The sequence below is a fragment of the Perna viridis genome, chromosome 9 (assembly GCF_037379345.1).
Source record: "Perna viridis isolate PV_CMFRI_1.1 ecotype Kerala chromosome 9, ASM3737934v1, whole genome shotgun sequence".
NCBI lineage: Eukaryota > Metazoa > Mollusca > Bivalvia > Mytilida > Mytilidae > Perna > Perna viridis.
In genome coordinates, this window is record NC_142453.1 from 34,620,883 (window position 1) to 34,641,200 (window position 20,318).

At 34.7% G+C, this 20,318-nt stretch overlaps 1 protein-coding gene across 2 annotated transcripts in view; it reads left to right on the top strand.

Moving 5' to 3' along the window:
- The window catches only part of LOC148607952 (uncharacterized), a 54,065-nt gene that overhangs the window by 25,796 nt on the left and 7,951 nt on the right, over positions 1–20,318 (top strand). For both annotated transcript variants that reach the window (XM_088544481.1, XM_088544482.1), the window contains 10 exons: positions 723–880; positions 1,714–2,928; positions 4,010–4,104; positions 4,472–5,011; positions 5,651–5,828; positions 10,680–10,864; positions 11,270–11,652; positions 12,486–12,794; positions 14,047–15,518; positions 16,459–19,724. In XM_088544481.1, coding sequence (XP_088400607.1) covers positions 723–880; positions 1,714–2,928; positions 4,010–4,104; positions 4,472–5,011; positions 5,651–5,828; positions 10,680–10,864; positions 11,270–11,652; positions 12,486–12,794; positions 14,047–15,518; positions 16,459–19,724 — 7,801 coding nt within the window. The remainder of the gene's footprint in view (positions 1–722; positions 881–1,713; positions 2,929–4,009; positions 4,105–4,471; positions 5,012–5,650; positions 5,829–10,679; positions 10,865–11,269; positions 11,653–12,485; positions 12,795–14,046; positions 15,519–16,458; positions 19,725–20,318) is intronic.

The following is a 20,318-nucleotide window of genomic DNA, read 5'->3' on the forward strand; positions in this document are numbered from 1 at the left end:
CATATATCGCAGTATAGTTTTTTGTCTCCCCTTATTTTTTAAATAGCACAGTGCCTATAATGCATTCTAAATCAAATTAATTATTGATAGCAAAATGCTGAGAAGTCCCTAGTGCTGCAAAGTACAGTGCTAAAATGGCTTGGGGAGAACACTGCTTTACTTTGACATGATGTATATGTGGAGACGTGTGGTATCAAGTCATATAAAGTGAGATACTAAAGTTTTTTTATAAACTGTAGAAGGTCATGAACTTTTGCTCATTTGGAACAAATATTTGTTGTCATAGTTTTGACGAGACTCGAATTCCAATTCAAAACAAAATGTAAAATTTACTTGGAAAACTGTAGCTAAAATCTATAAATTAATTTCATGTGGAGAAACTATGGAAATTAATACAGGTAATTACAAGTGCATTCTCAGTAAAATAGGTCCTGCTTTTGCTTTTTATTAATTAGTTTAAGTAATCTTTCGATGGAATTTACACATTTATTTGTCTGATCATCAAATTCACAGCAGAGCTTGATTTACTAAATTCTTATTGCCTACTTATACATACATGTATTGTGTAATCAAAATAAGTATGTGTGATCTAAAAATTATGTGAATAACAAGTAACAAGTATTGTGGAAAAGGTTACATGGCTATGTTTAAATAAACAGTTACAATACCTTTGAATAGTATTCACATTTTTGTAAATATTTCCATTTTGTCTTTTTCATAAGGCTGTAGTTACTCCATACATAGGAGCTGGGGTCTGGGGTGAGTTATCAGTAGACATTGGTATAGCCTATGGTGGTATCAGATTGGAAGGACATCTACTGGAGACCAGATTCCCTATTACAGCAGAGTTTGGTTTTGCCAAGTTTCCTATTAACATAGGGTAAACATAGATGCTAACCTTTATGATTTGTCCGTAAATTTTTACGAATTTCAGGTAGAATATATGGTCTTTAGGTCAACAGCCTACTATTTATGGATTTCCAATTGTTTTCTATGAGAGCTGTTCCCTGTTAAGAAAATGCATTCTGAATGTTCAAAGCTTTGTTGAGTTAAGCCCAGTGGGGATTCAGATAATTCGGTGCGTTCAGGTTCATGAGAGTTATTGATCTCAGTTAAGATAAATCTTGTCCCAGAATAGCAAATGAAACATATTTTTATTCAAAATAATTAAGATGTCAATTTCAATTTTTATGATGATTACTGATGAAAATGCAAATTTATGGACAACTCAATTCTTTTTTACTGATTGTATCAATAAGAGGTAGGCATCTATCATCATCATGGTAAGGTATTCATTGACATTGACATTATCATAGTAAGGTATTCAATGACATCATCATAGTAAGGTATTCAGTGACATCATCATAGTAAGGTATTCAATGACATCATCATGGTAAGGTATTCAATGACATCATCATAGTAAGGTATTCATTGACGTCATCATAGTAAGGTATTCATTGATTCCATTTATGTTAGACTTAAAACCAATTAGGACAAATTAACATCTCAGATGAAAGAATAAATGAGGTTTGAAAATACAGAACTAATTTAAAAAGATGAAGAATAAAATTATGTTCAAAACTTTCAACACTAACTATAAAATTATCATTATAAATATATTTCTTTATTTCTTATCTACAGATATAAGATATATTTCTAACTGTTTTCTGTTATATCATTTTGTGTAAGTAATGTTGTGTCTGTCAATTTTAGGTTCAAACTGGATCTTGTACTTGTACCTCTAGAGTTACGACTGAAAGCATTTGCCAAATTGAGACTTCTGTTTGTGAGTGTCACTGTGTTTGATGCTTGCATTTGGAAGTTCAAACTACCAACTTACAGAAAAAATCTGTTTACTATACCTTATGACAAAAGAGACCCAAATCCACCCCAGATTTCATCAACCTCAACGAATCCAAGAATGAGAAGATCTAGTCATGGGGGATGTGAGGTCAAACAGATTGAAGGTCGTGACCCCACAGATACTGCATTCCTTTTGGAAGTTTCTGCCAAATCTGATGTCAGTGATATTAAATTATCTTATGCCATTGGAACTCATGGATCTGGTACTAATGTTTTAGCATGGACTGGAATGACTGGTTCCTCCCTTACTGCTCCTCTTAAGCTTGGCAAGGAACATTATGGGATTCCATTATATTTTACTGTCAAGGCTATGAATAGCCAAAAAGACTCAACAATGACACAATGTAAACTGAACACATATGACAACACTGTTCCTGATGGTAGAATCGATGAGTCCTATCCTTACACCAGTCATCCACGTAAAATAAGTGGTAATGTAGTCGTATTTGATGATTCTGACCTAGTAGAAAGTCATTTGAAGGCAGTTGGGACATCGGTAGGACAGTTTGGTGCTGAGATTGTACCATGGCAAACACTACGTCTTCAAACAACTGCTGAAAGGACGGACTCTACTGCATCTATTCAGATGAGGTCCTTTACTATTGGGAAAGAAGGAAAATTGACAGGTGATAAAATTGCAACAAGCAAGACAGATCATGTTGAAGAATGTGCTGAAAAATGTCTGCATTTTGGAACAAAGTGTGTCTCTTTTGACTATGAGCACCATTCTGAGACCTGTGACCTACATTCAACAGTCGAAGGACCAAATAGTGATGTAAGAATCAGCGGTACTTACAAGCACTATGAACGTCTTGGAGTGGGTTATAGTTCATTTGTAGAACATAACCTTGACCTTCAGCACGGAACTGTTTACATTCTGAATGCAGAAATAGAGAATGTTTTAGGATATAAAGGCTATGTATCATCAAACGGGACTATTGCTGATCACACCCCTCCAGAACCTGGCCCAATCAATAGGGCTTCTTTGGATGAGATAAAATTTGATGGATGTAAGGCAGCCATTACACAGAGATGTATAGATCTGACTAATCTTCCTAACCACAGGTAATTTACTGTAAATAAATGATTTTTGCTGATTTTACAAGCAAAAAAAAAATCTAGAAATAAATCACTGTCAATAAATCGTTTTATTATAGAATTTATGTTAAGCAGGTAGACCAAGGGTTAGGGTCATTGGAATGTTTGTATTCATCATTAAATTTTACATCAATCTCATGTAAGCATCAAAGTAACTTTGACCTATTTCATTCTGTTTCATATGAAAGCTTGAAAGGCTTCGATGAAATTGAATATGATACAAACACATCACTGATTTCAAGAGTTATGTCCCTTACCCTAGGTCTACCTCTTTAAACAGAGTATTAGAGGTAAAAAACAATAGTAGGTTAATTGAATTGATATCCTGAAATAAGAAAATTACTGAATTTATAGCATTTGACTACAAATTTGACATGTAAAGGGCACTGATTAGTGCAGATGGAGTCAGATATTTCCTAAAAAAAAATGTTTTTTGCAACATTACCCAAGGAAAGAATTTTGTTAGAATATTACACCAATCTACCATAAATATTTCTGTGTACCCAGCCATGGCAATAAAGCCATACATATGAAAAGGATTTAGGAAAAGCTAACCAACTCATAATTTTCAGTTTTAATGTGGCACTCATATTCAATAGAAATATCTACCAGTTGAGAAAAAAAGTATGGATATTTTTGCCTAAATAACCAAATGCTAAATATGAAAAGCTAATAGCAAAAGACAAAAAAAATTACAGTCCAGATATGAGTTTGTCACCAAAAAGCAGTAATTTGACCTTGAGTTCAAGGTCAAAGGCCACTATCCATGGTACATGACATATCGTCTTTTGGTGATCTACCCACATACTAAATATCAAAAGCCTACATGGAAAGACATAAAGTTACAGCCAGGACACAAGTTTGTAACGGACAGACAGATCACTATATGGCGACCACCACTTTTCGTTACGAAGCCCCAATAATCATAGATGTTGATTATATTGTATTCAGACATTATTGTGATGTTTTTTTATTAATTCTTCCATCACCAGGGATACACAGTGTTCATTAAAATATGTAAATATACATGAGAAATGATATTTTGTAGGAAGATAATTGATGGACCAGGCAGTACTACTGTGTTTAATGGACATACAGGAGGGGTAGACACACTGTATACACTGGCTAATCATTTCATGTCAGGTGAGTCACTGATGGACCAGGCAGTACTACTGTATTTAATAGAGAGTAGACATACTGTATACACTGGCTAATCATTTCATGTCAGGTGAGTCATTGATGGACCAGGCAGTGCTACTGTGTTTAATGGACATACAGGAGGAGTAGACACACTGTATACATTGGCTAACCATTTCATGTGAGGTCAGTTATTATAAAACATGATTAAATTTCTAAAAAGGGTACTTTAATAAGAACTCCTGGACTCCACTCAAAATTGCTTAAAATAACTTGAATTTTTACATTATGAACAAGAAACTAAAATAAAATCTACGGTTTTAAAACAGTGTGAAGTAACAAGATTCTCATTATTGCTCTTTTTACATTTCAGGAAACTGGGATGGTTTTAAGGACAATGAAACTGGTATCTATGGTTACACCTGGGCAGTGGGTACTAGTGTATGTGGTACAGATATTGCTGATTTCTCAGATCCCCATGCTCACCTATCAAGCCCTAAGTTCTGGACCAATACAGGCTATGTTAGGAATCTACATCTACCTGATGGAAAATACTACATCACTGTCCAAGCTATCAACAATGTTATCCATGGCGGTGCCATGGTAACAACCGTATGCCACTCTACACCTATCAACGTGGATACCACACCACCCGTCTTCACCCATGGTATAAGTGATGATGACATTGTGTTTGATGAAGATTTTAACCTAATGGCCTTATACTTCGATACCTTTGACTTAGGGTCAAAGGTCAAGAACATAGACTTTGGACTTGGTCTCACAAAGCATGATGTTGATGTCAGGGGATATTCTACATATCCATATAAGGAAAATAAATCATTCATTGTTGTTGATGATCTTAATTTAGCGTCAGGAGAACCAGTTTGGATAAGACTCAGATCAGTTAACAATGGTAGGTAATTCACTAAGAGTTATTCATCCCCTTGCCTTAGGACAACAAGGACATTTACTTATACTGCTGGCCATATGTGTGTACATCTGTCTTGTAAATATTTGGTACCAAAAATCTCAGCAACACTTGATATAAAGAATTTCAATATGCATTTTAGTTTGTTTTACCACGTGTAAGCTTATGATTCTGTATGTATGAAATTCTGTTTGTTTTTACATATTTTTGTTCCAAAAATGACAGCAATCCATCATACATGTAAAACTGATTTGAAATTTGGTATGCAACTTCAGCTTGGTGAGTTGGATGGTGTGTAACTTTGGCTTGATAGATTTTAACACTTGATTAGGCATCAAAGCCTCAACTTAAATTCAAAACTTGTCTGGTCAACAAAATTTCAGCAAAATCAAAATTACTCAGAATCTATGAACATAGAGTACAATTTTCTGACTTTCTGAACTTGAATAAGTATTTCTATGAGATCAGTACAATTAATATCAACTATTCTGCAGTTTAGAAGTTCCCTGAAAGTACTATTATCATATCCAAGAGATTATTTATATAATGAGTTCTAATATATTTACTTGTGTGATTGATCAAGAGAGCCAACAACAGCTGTTATAAAGATACTGTCTATTTCAGTTGACTTGTTTACAACTGCCCACAGTGACAACCCTATCCTGATAGACAGAACCGCCCCAGTGGCTGGTCATGTGTTGGATGGAGAGATCATGGATGAAGATCTGACATATCAATCTGATAACACTAAAATATGTGCTCAGTGGAAACAGTTTTATGATCCAGAGTCAGGAATTAATGAGTAGGTCACTTGAATGAGGCATTCCTTTCTCAATGAAAATGTTTGATTTTATTTCTATATGCCAAGTACATGTTGATTAAGTATATGAATGACAGCTAGATTGTAGAGTAAACTTGGTGATCCCAGTAAAAGTGTGGACAGTAATTGCAATGATACATTTAATTACCACTATACTCGACATCACATAAATAACATACTGTTAGAATAAAAATATTTTCTGCGACTTTATTGACACCTACCGTCGTTTAAATTGTCTTAAATGACTTGCTCATTCGTTTAGCCAAACGGCTTCTCCCTAAACATTGAATCGTTAAATTCCGGTCAGATTTTAATTCTCGGTGCCAATATTTACATTGTAAAAAGTCGGCCATGTTTACAGTGATCGGGTTGCTAGGAGATGTTGTTTACGTTTAAAAGGTTTGCCCAAAAACTGAAGAACCCAGAATGCATTTCGGCATTATTTCGGATATCTCGGATTTATTTTACGCGAACAACGTACAATACCGAGAAGTTGATCAAGCAGACGATTGTCACCGGAGTTCGACGGGAACTTATGAACTTCGTTTGTAAACAAATCGTCCCGTAAAAACCAACATGGCGAATATTAGTATGGGATTTTCCCGTAAGGATTTGTTACGCATGATTTAAGCTAATAAGCGACTTGTTTAGGGAGAAGCTGTTTGGCTAAACGAATGAGCAAGTCATTTAAGACAATTTAAATGACGGTTGGTGTCAATAAAGTCGTAGAAAATATTTTTATTCAAATTTTAACAGTATGTTATTTATGTGACGCCGAGTATGGGAGAATTTTTGAGATATATTACACTTTATTAAGTTGAGAAGTTTATTCTGCTAAGTCCTAAGGTCCATACAAGGGTGTCCTACATCTGTAATCATGTTAACAATTTTTGTGAACTTAAGATTAACTTTGAATTTTTATTAATGGTTGGTTGTCTACAAATGATTCACTTTTGGTTTTGCTTTAGGTTACAGACCACCAATTCAACCAATGAGCATTTGGAACGTACGCAAAAATAGTCCTACGCAGAAATTACCCCTGTTCCTCATAGTGCTGTGAAAAAAGTTCTCATCTTATTTAAAAAATTTAAACAGTTTCTGAAAGGAAAAACATTTCTGTACATTTTATAGGTGCATTTTGCTTCTTGTGATGTGAAGCCTAATCTCCATAATGATTTTTAAATATACCCCTATCTTGTGAAAACACTGGGATTTCCCATGCTATTTATAGACCCTTCACTTCCGGTGACCAGTACTGCACTGCAAGTCTGCTAACCCCACATGCCATTCTGAGGATTGTGAGCTGACATATGTAGAATCATGCTGATATATAGTCCTCTGCAGGTTAAAGTTAAGGTAAAGTCCAGAGAAGCCATTGAATATTGTGAAATTAGCATAGAAGCTTATGGGAAGTGGAATTAGTGGTTTTTAGCCTTAAGTTGAAGCCATGGCAAAATGAAAAGTTTCTTGAAATAGCTTTAAACTACTTGAAGATCTTGTTAACTTTGCCATGAGAGGAATACACTACAAAAATCCTTCAAAATATGCATTTTTTTAAGTTATAGGTCTAAATTATGGAAAATTGGTCTTTTTGGCTGATTTTTATGTCCTATCTTGTAAAAAGTGTAGAAAATTTAGTAAAAATATCAAATATTAAACTTTGAGGGCTATATTTACCTAAATATGGTGGTAATAAGCACTTGAAATCAAGTTTTGTATAGATTTGAGCAAAAATTAGGTTAGAAATGAGGAAAAACTCACTTTCATTACTGCGGTTAAGGCCAAATAAGCATTCCCCTATGGCAACATGGAAAATCCATTATTGAGTACTTTTTTTGCTTTAGGTGCCCTTTACTGGTCATGTTTTAATTTGAAAACACCGTATTTACATATTTAAAGCCAAACATATCACCTTTTGTGAAAATTTAAAGATTTAGGATTTCTGACATGTGATCAAGAAAAAGGGGGAGGCATGTCAGAAATAAATTTTTAAAAATAGACCAATTTCTCAGAAAATGATTACTTTTAAAACTATTTCTTCATTAATATTGTTAAAAAACAAGTTGTGATTGATATTTTTTATTTGAAAAGTCAGAAAAAGTTCTTTGCAAATATTTAATGCATTTAAGTATGGTAGAATATTGTCACTTTTTTGCTTGCACAACTTGGTTACCCTATATTTAAAAATCAAATATTTAAAAAAGTGCTTGTCACATTTCACTGAAACTTTGCAAATGCATTCAGTATGTGTGTAGGAAGATACCTGTATAGTTATTTTTTTTTTCTAAGACAAAAAGTGACTCTTTAGGTTACAGACCACCAATTCAACCAATGAGCATTTGGAACGTACGCAAAAATAGTCCTACGCAGAAATTACCCCTGTTCCTCATAGTGCTGTGAAAAAAGTTCTCATCTTATTTAAAAAATTTAAACAGTTTCTGAAAGGAAAAACATTTCTGTACATTTTATAGGTGCATTTTGCTTCTTGTGATGTGAAGCCTAATCTCCATAATGATTTTTAAATATACCCCTATCTTGTGAAAACACTGGGATTTCCCATGCTATTTATAGACCCTTCACTTCCGGTGACCAGTACTGCACTGCAAGTCTGCTAACCCCACATGCCATTCTGAGGATTGTGAGCTGACATATGTAGAATCATGCTGATATATAGTCCTCTGCAGGTTAAAGTTAAGGTAAAGTCCAGAGAAGCCATTGAATATTGTGAAATTAGCATAGAAGCCTATGGGAAGTGGAATTAGTGGTTTTTAGCCTTTATTGAGGAAGGTGGCTGCCTACTGGAGAATATATAACCCTCTGATTAGCCTAATTATACCTCATGCAAACAAAGTTTGGAGGGTATATAGGAATCACCCTGTTAGTCTGTCTATCCGTCCATCCGTCTATCTGTCTGTTCACATTTCTTGTAAGGGCAACTCCTCTTAAACAGCTCAAGGGATTTTGATGTAATTTTCTCAGAAGTTTGGGTATGATATGTAGATGTGCATGAAGGAATGTAATAAGTCTGATGACTCATAAGGTAGATAATCCAAATTCAGGGTTGACATGTTGATACCTTGTAAGCGCAACTCCTCTTAAACAGCTCAAGGGATTTTGAAGATTTTTTTTATGAAGGTTGGGTATTATGTGTAGATGTACATGAAGGAATATAATTACTGTTGGAGGACTCCTAAGGGAAATAATCAATATTAAGAAGAAGAAATTTTACAGGAAGATTTGGTATGATATGTAGATGTGAATGGTAGAATGTACTTACTGTTGGATGACTCCGAAGGGAGATAATCCAACAAGTGTTTAACTCCTCCTAAACCGCTCAAGGAATTTTGAAGAAATTTTACAGGAAGGTTTGGTATAATATGTAGATGTGCATGGTAGAATATATTTACTGTTTGATAACTCCAAAGGGAGATAATCCAACAAGCATTTTATATTTGAAGTCTATTTGAAGTGGGGGTATTCTCTTAGTAAGCTTGCTCACAGTATTTCTAGTTTAAAGATCAACGCCTTTGGAACTACAGGACCTAATACTAAAAAGCTTTATATGGTTGTTGCCATCAATATTTTCTATATACAAGAACTTTTTTTTGTGGCTCAGTGGCTAAGTGAAAAGCTAGATTTTCCATTGCAACTCAGTGGAATCATATTTTGGCCTTACATCTCAGCAAATTCTCTACCAAGGATGACTAAACTTGGCAGAAATGATGAATGGGAGGACAGGTTTCTACACATGATGTAAGTCCCTTTTGATTGATAAAGATGGCTGCCAGCATCAATTTAAAAATCTAATTGGCCAAATTTCATGGATCTTATCTGAAACTACAGGGGTTTATACTTATTCTGAATACCAGTACTTGTTTGGTGAAAAAGTATGAAGGTGAAATCTGCTTTGTTTTGTACTTACTGTTTACACAAAAAAACTTGTTCAGTCTCCAAGTGAGTGATTTGCAACTTCCAGGTTATTTTGCTAACTTACCTTGTGGAATTAAGTTAGTGGATTTTATGCTCTAATATTCTAGTGTAAATAGTTCAGAACTCACCATGTTTGTTTGTGTGTCAGTTTATTCATTTGTCAACATATCTTGTAAGCACATCTCCTTTGAAACAATTCTGATATAATTTTATAAGAGGTTAGGTATATATGTACATGCAGATGTATGAATGTAGAAGTTAACTGCAGTCAAATTCTTACCTGGAGAGTTAGTACTAAAGGATTGCACATATTAGGAGACTAGAACAGGGTGTGTCTTTTAAATGGGCATTTTTATATTATTTCTAGTTTTAAAAAATATTTTGTATTAAATCAGAAACAGTTAATGTAAATTTTCCTTTAATATAGACTTTCTTGTTAAGTACTTCTCCGTCTAAGAATCGAGCAAAATGTGTGCAAGGTATGGTACATGAAGCCAAAAAAGTTGAGATTTTATTTCACTAACCAAGTATTTATACCTGATAACCTCCAGTAATAACCATCAAAGTGTTTGTAAAATTTGCCTTTTTAAGATATTGACAAGTCATATTTTGTTGAAATACACTATAGGAAAAATGGTGGGAAAATTTCCCCACACTTTTTCCTTTTCCCTGTATAAGCAGTAAAAAAATTTTTAATGTCACAGATGCTTCAGGATATGTTTAAATAACTATTCAGTTGATTTCTAGATGTATATAATATATTTGAGAAAAAAAGACCAAATTGAGGATTATGATGTGCCACCTGTTGCCTGATTCTTACAGAGAAAGGTACTTAAAAGTTTATTTTATACTAAATACTGAACTTATTAAGAAATATACATTATTAGTACTTTACTTCTGTAGATATAGATGGGGAGTAGGAACCAGACCAGGACTTGATGACATTGTCAAACACAGAACATACTCTAGAGACCATAAGGAGGCTTGCTCTGATGTCCAGTTACAACACAACCAAACCTATTACTCCTCTGTCAGAGCCAAAAATAGTGCCCTCAATCCTAAAATGGTAGAGGCATTCTCCAATGGAGGTAAGTTGGAAACAGTACATCAGTTCTTCTTAAATACATTTGTATATTTTTACATGAAGTTTAAAAAAAATGGAATGGAATATGGAAGAAGGGCTCTCAATGCCAAATTGCATTATATTCCATCGAAATGAAAAATTGTGTGCATCACTGTCACTATAACTATCTTATAATCTTTTCTACAACAGTCATCTTGTACTTTCAGCAAATGTCAAAACACCATATCAATACTGGTTCTCTAGAAGTCTAAAATTTTTCACACCTTTAAAATAGTAAAATTCAGAATATTTGGGGGTTTTTAAATATAAATTAGTAGACCAAGTCTAAAGTCAAGAAGTATTTTAGATTAGATATTAGTCACTTGAAAATATTTTGATGTAATGTTGATTTTTTTCTTCTTTATTTTAGTACTGATTGATATGACAGCTCCTGTGAAAGGCTGGATTGTTGATGGTGATGCTGGCCATGGCCATGATATGGAATTCTCTTCAGAAACTGCTGAGGTAGCAGCTATGTGGGGTGGTTTCAGTGATCCAGAAAGTGGAATTGTATCATACATAGTGGAGGTACACATTAACGATGACCCACCTCAGTCCTTTGACAATGGACTCAAAACTAAATTTGTTGATTACTCTCTGAGTATGAAGCATGGAGACCATGTGTTCATCAGACTGACTGCTAAAAATGGTGCTGATGTAACATCAATAATTGATTCAAATGGTTTTGTTATTGACCAGACACCGCCAGTGGTTAAATACCTTCATGATACTGAGGATGGAATGCATTATCAGGTTAGTCCAATAAATTTCTTGCAAGGGAACCTTGGTTAGTCTAATGCATTTCTTGAAAATGGTACCAGGTTAGGCCAATAAATTTCTTGCAAGGGAACCTTGGTTAGTCCAATACATTTCTTGAAAAGGGGCAATGTTATTCCATTATATTTCATGGAAGGTGAACTATGTTAATCATATACATATATTCAAGAAAAGTTTGCTTAAATCCTAAATAGGAAGCTGACAATGGACTTCTGTCCTTTTTATTATTACTCAAAGTATTGATTTCATACACCTAACTTGCTTTTTTGCATGCATTATTTTTTCAGTCCCTTAGACATTTTGTTCCACTTTGCGGATTATTTCCAAAGTTACCAATTTCAGTTTTACTTCCTGTACCATAATTTCAGTTTTATGCGCTTTTTTTAAAGACTTAAGACATTGAGTTTTTTTTTTTTTTTTTTTTTTTTTTTTTTTTGTGAAATCAGTCAATTTGAAACCTAGTCTGTCCAATTGTCGATGCATTGGATTTGAACATCTTTCTTGTCTTTGTCCATACCCTTTCTTCTGTTAAAAAATCAAGGTCATTTTCTCAGTTTGTCATTTATACTTGATGATCCAAGGTAGTATTTGGGTCAGTGATATAAACATGGATAGGGGACTATGTATTGTTTTGCAATACTCTCAGACTGCTTGTTTACATTGCATGTTTTTACATGTTGACTGAAGTTGTCATTGTGATCAATGTTCTTGTTTGACCTTAAATCAGTATTATAAAATCATAATATCTTTTCAAGTAAAATATATTATATTTTCTGAGAAAAAAAAATTGATGTTGGCATTGTTTGTAGAGGGATGCCACCCAGCTTCATTTTAAGTGGGAGTTTCAGGACCAAGAATCAGGTATGAAAGAGTACAGATACTATGTAGAAGATTTCCATCAAGGAATTGGAATCAAGTTCTACCCAAATGATACAGACTATGTCACTTTGCCTGTCATTAAAAACAAAACTAAAGCTGATATAGTACTGACTGGTCTGAATCTGAATAGTGGACATAAATATTCTGTGAAAGTGACAGCACTGAATCATGCTGATATGCCAACATCTCTCCAGTCTCGTGGTGTCATGATAGATAGCTCCCCACCTGACCTGGAGAAGGTATGTTTTTTAAATAGGATAAAGCACTGTTTTTTTTCCAAAGTATATCTATGTGTTAAATCAAACCATTCACTCACAAAACAAATAAATGTGTGTATGATTTAGGTGTTACTGCTGTGTATGATTTGGGTGTTACTGCTGAAAAGAGTGCACAGAAATGACATGTGCTAATTAAATCAGAATTATTTAGTTTAAAAAGTCCAAACTTCATTTACCTCTTTCATGATCTCACCTTAATTGTTTCCTTTTCAATTTCACTGGTTTTTTAAAAGAAAGGAAGCACTTACAAATCTCAGCAACAAAAAAGTGCACCTTTTAACATTTTATTAACATGTTAATAAAAAATAACTTTGACTGGAATGCATACTAAATATTACATTTCAAAATCTGTATCACATGCTGTATCAACCCTAGACTCCTATATCACCTAAGGGCCACCGGCCTGCAGGATGATATAGGTCGAGAGTTGATACAGCATGTGATACAGATTTTAATTTATCATGTTCACTATATCATATATTTTAACCATACTTCAAGTATGGTTTGTGAAGGGGTGTGAAATAAGGTATGCGATATAGGTCTAGGGGTGTGATATAGGATATGCTATAAAGGTCTTCAGGTGTGATATATGGTATATGATATAGGTCTAGGGGTGTGATATAGGATATGCTATAAAGGTCTTCAGGTGTGATATATGGTATACGATATAGGTCTAGGGGTGTGATATAGGATATGCTATAAAGGTCTTCAGGTGTGATATATGGTATACAATATATGGTTTAAACAAACACTTATAATGCATATACAAACAAATTATATTTTAATCTAAATATATGATATAATGAGATAAGATTAAAATTTTGCAAAGTGTTGTTGTAGAAAATTGTTGAGTTTAATATCAAAATGTTGGTGGTAGACAATATAATCTATAACATAGCTGCCTTTTTTTTTGTATCAACCGTAGGTTTCAAGGATCATACATGAATGAGGGATAATAAAAGATGTTCTATTCATTGATCTCTTTATTGTAAAATGCAACTGGCATCTTTACACTTATCTGTTTTGTTGTATAACAATTTTTTTTTTTAAAGCAGGAGGTACATGTATTTAGTGATGATGCTATCCATCAGTCTGTCCATCCATTGATCTGCTTGTCTGTCAACATTTCTTGTAACTCCTACTAAACCCAATCAAGGGTTTTTTGCTGGAGAACTTCTATATGAAATAACATCTTCTATTATTTCATTTTCAGGTTCATCTCGGGCTCCAAAGTGTTCCGGAAGATATTACTGAGGACAACAAATATATTGAACATGATGACCAGCACAGCATGACCTTGACCTGGAGATCTTTTGACTATCAAAGTGGCATTGTCAAAAGTTTCGTTGCCATAGGAACATCTTATGGTGATACTTCTGTAACCAATGGATTCAAGGAGTTTGGTCCTGATCCAAAGGCTGTGCTAAATGATCTTAATCTTAAACCTGTCAGTGACAATGATCCAGACCCTGTATACTACTATGTACAGGTCAAAGTTCAAAATGGAGCAGGAATGTTTTCAGAGATACAAAATTTATCTTACCCAATCAAAGTTCTGAAGGACAATGTTCCTGGTACTGTATTTGATGGTAGGCAGGACTTAGAAGACTCTGACTATACAATAGACAGGACGTCCTTAGGAATGTCATTTGTTGGTTTTGAAAGTCAGCAGTGTGGCATTGTAGGATACCAATGGGCAGTTGGCAGCCAGCCTTTCTACTATGATGTTCTACCATTTACAACGTATGGCATTGTATTAAAAAATGAGACTCATGGTCATGGGCAAATTCACCTACTCTTATATGAAGGGTCCACATATTACATAACTGTCAGGGCACAAACAGGACACCGCTGTAAAGAAGAGTACATTGTGTCGTGCTCAGATGGAATCATGTTAGACACAACACCACCTACAGTTAGAATGGTCCAATTTGGTGACGAGGAAGTTAACCCGGAGTCCATTACCGCTAGTTTATATCAAAACAGGACTGACTCTCTTGATTTTAAATGGGAGTCCAGTGATACCTCAGGGATTGCTAAGAATTGGTGGTCCATTGGGTCCTTGCCAGGGAAACATGACATTCATCCAGTGACAGTTACAAAAGAAACTTATATCCCTGCTGGAACTGTTTCCTTCAAGCATGGTCAGACATTTTATTTAAACACCGGTGCTACAGATCATGCAGGGAACAAACGTATGGTGACATCCCCTCCAATTACCGTGGATACTAGTATTCCTGAGATTCTTAACCTGACATGTACACCCTACATCTCTGTTCTTAAGTCTTTAGTCACATGTCAGTGGGCCATGATCAAGGAGTATGAAAGTACCATAAAAAACTTCACTGTGGGTGTTGGGTCAGAAGAAACTAAAACTGATATCTCCCTTTTCCATAAACAATCTATTATCAAACGTACTTGGATCCGAGATCTACTAACAAGGATAAAAAACAACAATCTGACATCAATCTACATCATATTTAAGTTGGAGAATGTCCTTGGAATGGCTAAGACTCTTCCTTTCAAGGTCATTGTAGATAGAACTGTTCCTATTGGTGGACTTGTTGACATTGTCACAACTATTGATATAAATGGACCTATACAGAAGCAGGACTGTCAGATACCTCTCAGCTTTGTAGAATTCACAGTGGATGGATGGAAAGATGAACACTCTGACATTGATAGGTATTATAGGAAATAAACAGAAGTGTCAGGTTTATTTGACCTGTGTAAAATTTTAAATGTTACTGTTGAGATGTTTCTTAAGGGCACAAGTTGAAGGCATTGTACTACAGTTACTATGTTTATGCTTTGAAATTGAAAGAAGTTTTACTGAAGTCGTCATACCTACCACTGACTACTTGTTACAAAAATGTATGTGTGAAGTTATGTCTTAATAGATATAAGACTTTAAGAGGATGTCCATACAAAAACCAGTCAGTGGTTGGCATGACAAATTTTGTTTAAAACAAATTTCCATCCATTTATATCACAAATGCATCCTTTCACAAAGTTGAATGTTGTTTTTTTTTTTTTTAACTGCAATGTTTAAAGAGAAATAAATTTCACAGAAAGCATTGAAATTCTTTGAAAAGGGGGATTACTCTTTATTTTGTGCAAAATATATTTGCTTTGTTATGGAACATTAAAATAATTTTCTGACCTATCCATTGATAGTCATTAAAACAAAGTGTTACAAGACATTCATTTTGACTGCAGCCTAGATTTGATTAGTTCTGTAATTTTGTTACTACCCTTCATACATACTTTTATTATGACATAAATATTATATGGGAACCATAAATTCTGTAGGAAAAATTATGAAGTGCCACCCACATCATAGGATTTGTCTGATTTTTACATGGACAGTCTCTTAATGATATGAAGAGATCTATATAAAATTTGATAAATACATTTATTTCTTGATTAATAATTAACTCACTAATTTTGCTACATATTTTATGTTCCAACCATGGTTTTGTGAATGATGCATTAAAACAAATTGAAGAATTGCTTTGTATAAAATTTTATTAAAAATGTCAAAAGCATGAAAAATCATTATCAAAGTATACAAAGAGTAGTATATTCATGTACATAGTTTTCATTTTAACATTTTTCTTTAAAGATATGAAGCCGCCATTGGATCTGATGGAAGGACATCAAACATTCAAGATTTTACCTCTGTGAAGGTCAAGGATGTTAAGGTGAAAGAAAAGTTCCTAATTACCGACTTAAATCTTGATGATGGCAGTTCTGTCACAGTCACTGTCCGAGCTTACAACAAGGCTGGGCTGTATGCGCAAGTGACCTCTGACCCTGTTATTGTTAGTCTAGTTCCCAAACTAGAAGTATTTGATGGAACCAGTAAGAATGGTGAAGATTACCAGACATCATTGAATGTCATTCAAGGTCAGTGGAGGTATTCTGACAGGTGTAAGATCATATCTGCAGATTGGTCTGTGGAGGATATTGCTGGGAATGTCCTTCAGGCGTTTACTCCCCTGCCATCTGCTATAAATAGATTTTACTCTGATGTTATGAATTTAACCAATGGAAGAACCTACATCAATATTATACGGACTGTAGATGCTTTAAACCGAACCAGAATATCTCATTCTGATGGAATAGCTGTGAAGATTGAACCTCCTATACCTGGGGATGTTAGGGATGGTGAATCTGAAGACCTTAATTATCAAGAGTCTATACATGAATTGTATGTCAACTGGGATCCATTTGGAGATCGTAAATCCAGGGACCCTACACAAAAGATCCAGAGATATGAAGTAGCCATAGGAACAGACAGAAGATATGCAAGCACCAGAAGTGATGTTCATTACTATATAGATGTAGGTCTCAATACATCCCATGTTTTCGAGAACCTTAATTTGACTGCTAAAACTGTAACTTACTACATGACTGTAAGGGGTTATAGTTTTGCTGGTAGCTACCAAGAAGAGAGTTCCAATGGTGTTAAAGTAGGCTACCATGATGAGATATTTCCTGGAGTTGTTGAGTACAGCCCTGTTCAGTCATACACAGATAAGCTGTATGTATCATGGAATGGTTTCCAAGCAGATATGGGTATTGATAAATTCAGGGTTGGGATATCTACATTCAAACCCTGGCAACTTCCAAATGACACATTGGGATGTAAACTTTATGATGAAATGTTGCCGGAGTTTGATACTGTAACCCTACATGATGTTGGTGTTGATACATTCACAGAAATGACCAACCTGAGTCTTATACATGGACATGAGTATTATGTGACAGTCATAGCCATGGATACTACTGAGAGATGCATGGGTTCATATGGTCCCCCATTAATAATAGACACTACACCCCCTGAACCTGGGGTATTACATCTCCCAGGTGGGACTGGTCCAAATGTTGCTTATGTCTTTGATCCACAGAGACTTGAGATTTCCTGGACAGAGTTTACAGACCCTGAAAGTCATGTCAGTATCTATGAGCTGAAGCTTTATTCTGGTATCACTTGTTTTGACACTGGGGAGATTCCTGTTAAAGATTTTGGTGACATGTATTCTGTTATAAGATCTGAGGAAATAACTAATGATCTGCGAATGGAATTTTATGATCTTAATCTCAACTCAAAATTTACTTACCTTGTAGCGGTCACAGCAGTAAATGGGGCAGGTTTGAGAACTACTGTGAGATCACTTCCTTTTCGCCTTGATACTACCTCACCTATCCCAGGAGTTGTTAAGATGGGAAAAGACTGGAAAACTGACATCTCATTCCAATCAAATACCAACACTATGGAGGGTATGGTAGGTATTGCTTACACAGAAAAGGCTTCAAAATGTCCACGCTCTGTTCAAGTCTTTCCACTGTCTAATGCTAAAAGTGGTGTTGAAGAATTAGGAATTGACTTTGATTCGGAATGTGTTGTAAAAACAGAGGATAAAATATCCTTATTTATTCGACATGATGACAAGTTACAACATTTGATAAAAGGTGGCATTAAACTTTCTTCGTTGAAAATCTCGGAAGGAAATTATAGCACTGTTTTCAAGGCCGCTGCAGGTGATCACATGATAACGTCTTGGTTTCTGGCTTCAAGTTTTGATGGTGTATTAACAGACTTTACATTTGAGCCACCAGAAAATGATACTAATGTGAAAATGGAAGATGTTGGGGGTGGCTTAGATACAGAGATTAATATGCTAACATCTAGAACTCATGAAAAAACATCATCGTCACCAACCACTGGACATGCAGACACATCAACTGTTGATAACTCCTCTAACAATAGTACATTATATAACAATAAAATGAGTAACTTTGGTGACATAACTAGAGAACCTACTACTAAGCCATTTCATGAAACAACAAGAAGAGGGCATACTACTTTGGACTATCTTACCACACAGAAGCTGCCAACAACAATGGGACATCAAATCAGAAAAAAGATGCTGAACAAGACATCAGATGAGTTAGGATTTGGACATTTAGATCAGTATGGTATAGGGTTTCATATCCCTGGCTACCAGATGGAAGGGAAATGGTATGGCTATGTCTGGATGCGAGATAAATACAAAACTATTTCTCAACAGATCAAGCTGAAATTTGATCCTACTTCTTCATATAATAATTTTATTGCGAGTCTTGAAAAAGTTGTGACTCCTGTAACTACAACTTGGAGTATTCATATGTTCTTAAATGGTGAGATTATTGCCCAGTTTAATGGTGTTGGTTTACAGGAAACTGGAGTTTCAGGAATTTACACATGGAATAAGGATAATTTCTTTCCACCTGTTACAGACTTCTTGAATCCATTTATTGGGGAAGCTATCATTACCAGTATTACTGTACCCTTAGCAAAAACAGATGACATGAAATGTTCTCATGGAGCAGGATTTTATGATGGTGAAAGTGGTATAAAGGAACTTTGGGTAGGTATTTCTGATACCATAAATAACACAGGCTCCATATCTCCCATGATGCTCTATCAATCTTTCTGTAACCCATGCCAACCAGGTTGTAATATTGGTTGTGAGACAAGCTGTACGGAAGGTCACACAGAGGACTTCCAAATAATTGATATTCTAGTTGGAAATCTGACCCTCAATGCAGCAACTGTAGACAGAACACAAAAGAATTCTGATAGCCAGCTGAATGCTACAACATACTTTTATAATATTCTAGCCATTAACTATGCAGGACGTGAGACATTTGCTAGGTCTAAAGGAGTGATGATAGACTCGACACCTCCAGATCTACAGTATGTCAGGTGTGTGGACCCATCAAATTCCATGGATGAACCGTCAGAATTCCAGGGAACCAGTAGCAGTATGGGAGCTTACTGGGAGTGTAGTGAAGATGTTGGAGATATTGTGGAGTATAAGATACAGATTGGTTCTAAACCAGGTAATATTGATAAAGCTTTGTTAATTTAATTATTGGTGCATCTGACATGCACATGTATGTTCATTTTTTTGGTTACCTTTAATATACAATTCAAAATATTTTGATGTTTTTGACTCTTTGCTTTTTATAATAACCAAAGTATCATGTTTGAATTGAATTCAGATCACTTTTTATTACTCTTTATTCATGTGTTTGATGTTCTTGACTCTTTGCTTTTTATAATAACTAAAGTATCATGTTTGAATTGAATTCAGATCACTTTTTATTACTCTTTATTCATGTGTTTGATGTTCTTGACTCTTTGCTTTTTATAATAACTAAAGTATCATGTTTGAATCGAATTCAGATCACTTTTTATTACTCTTTATTCATGTATGAAGAAGTGATTAAAAACCAATTACATTGCCATACAAGCATATACTGGTATACTGAATGAGTGTATGAATTGAGAAGATTTTGAACTGTTGTCTTTTATTACTTACCAAATTCAATTTGTAAATGTTGGAATGGTTATATAGCTGCACTGTCTTGGTTTCTGGCAAATTTTGCTGACTGGCAGTAAAGTTTGAATGACAAAGCATTGATATAGATGTA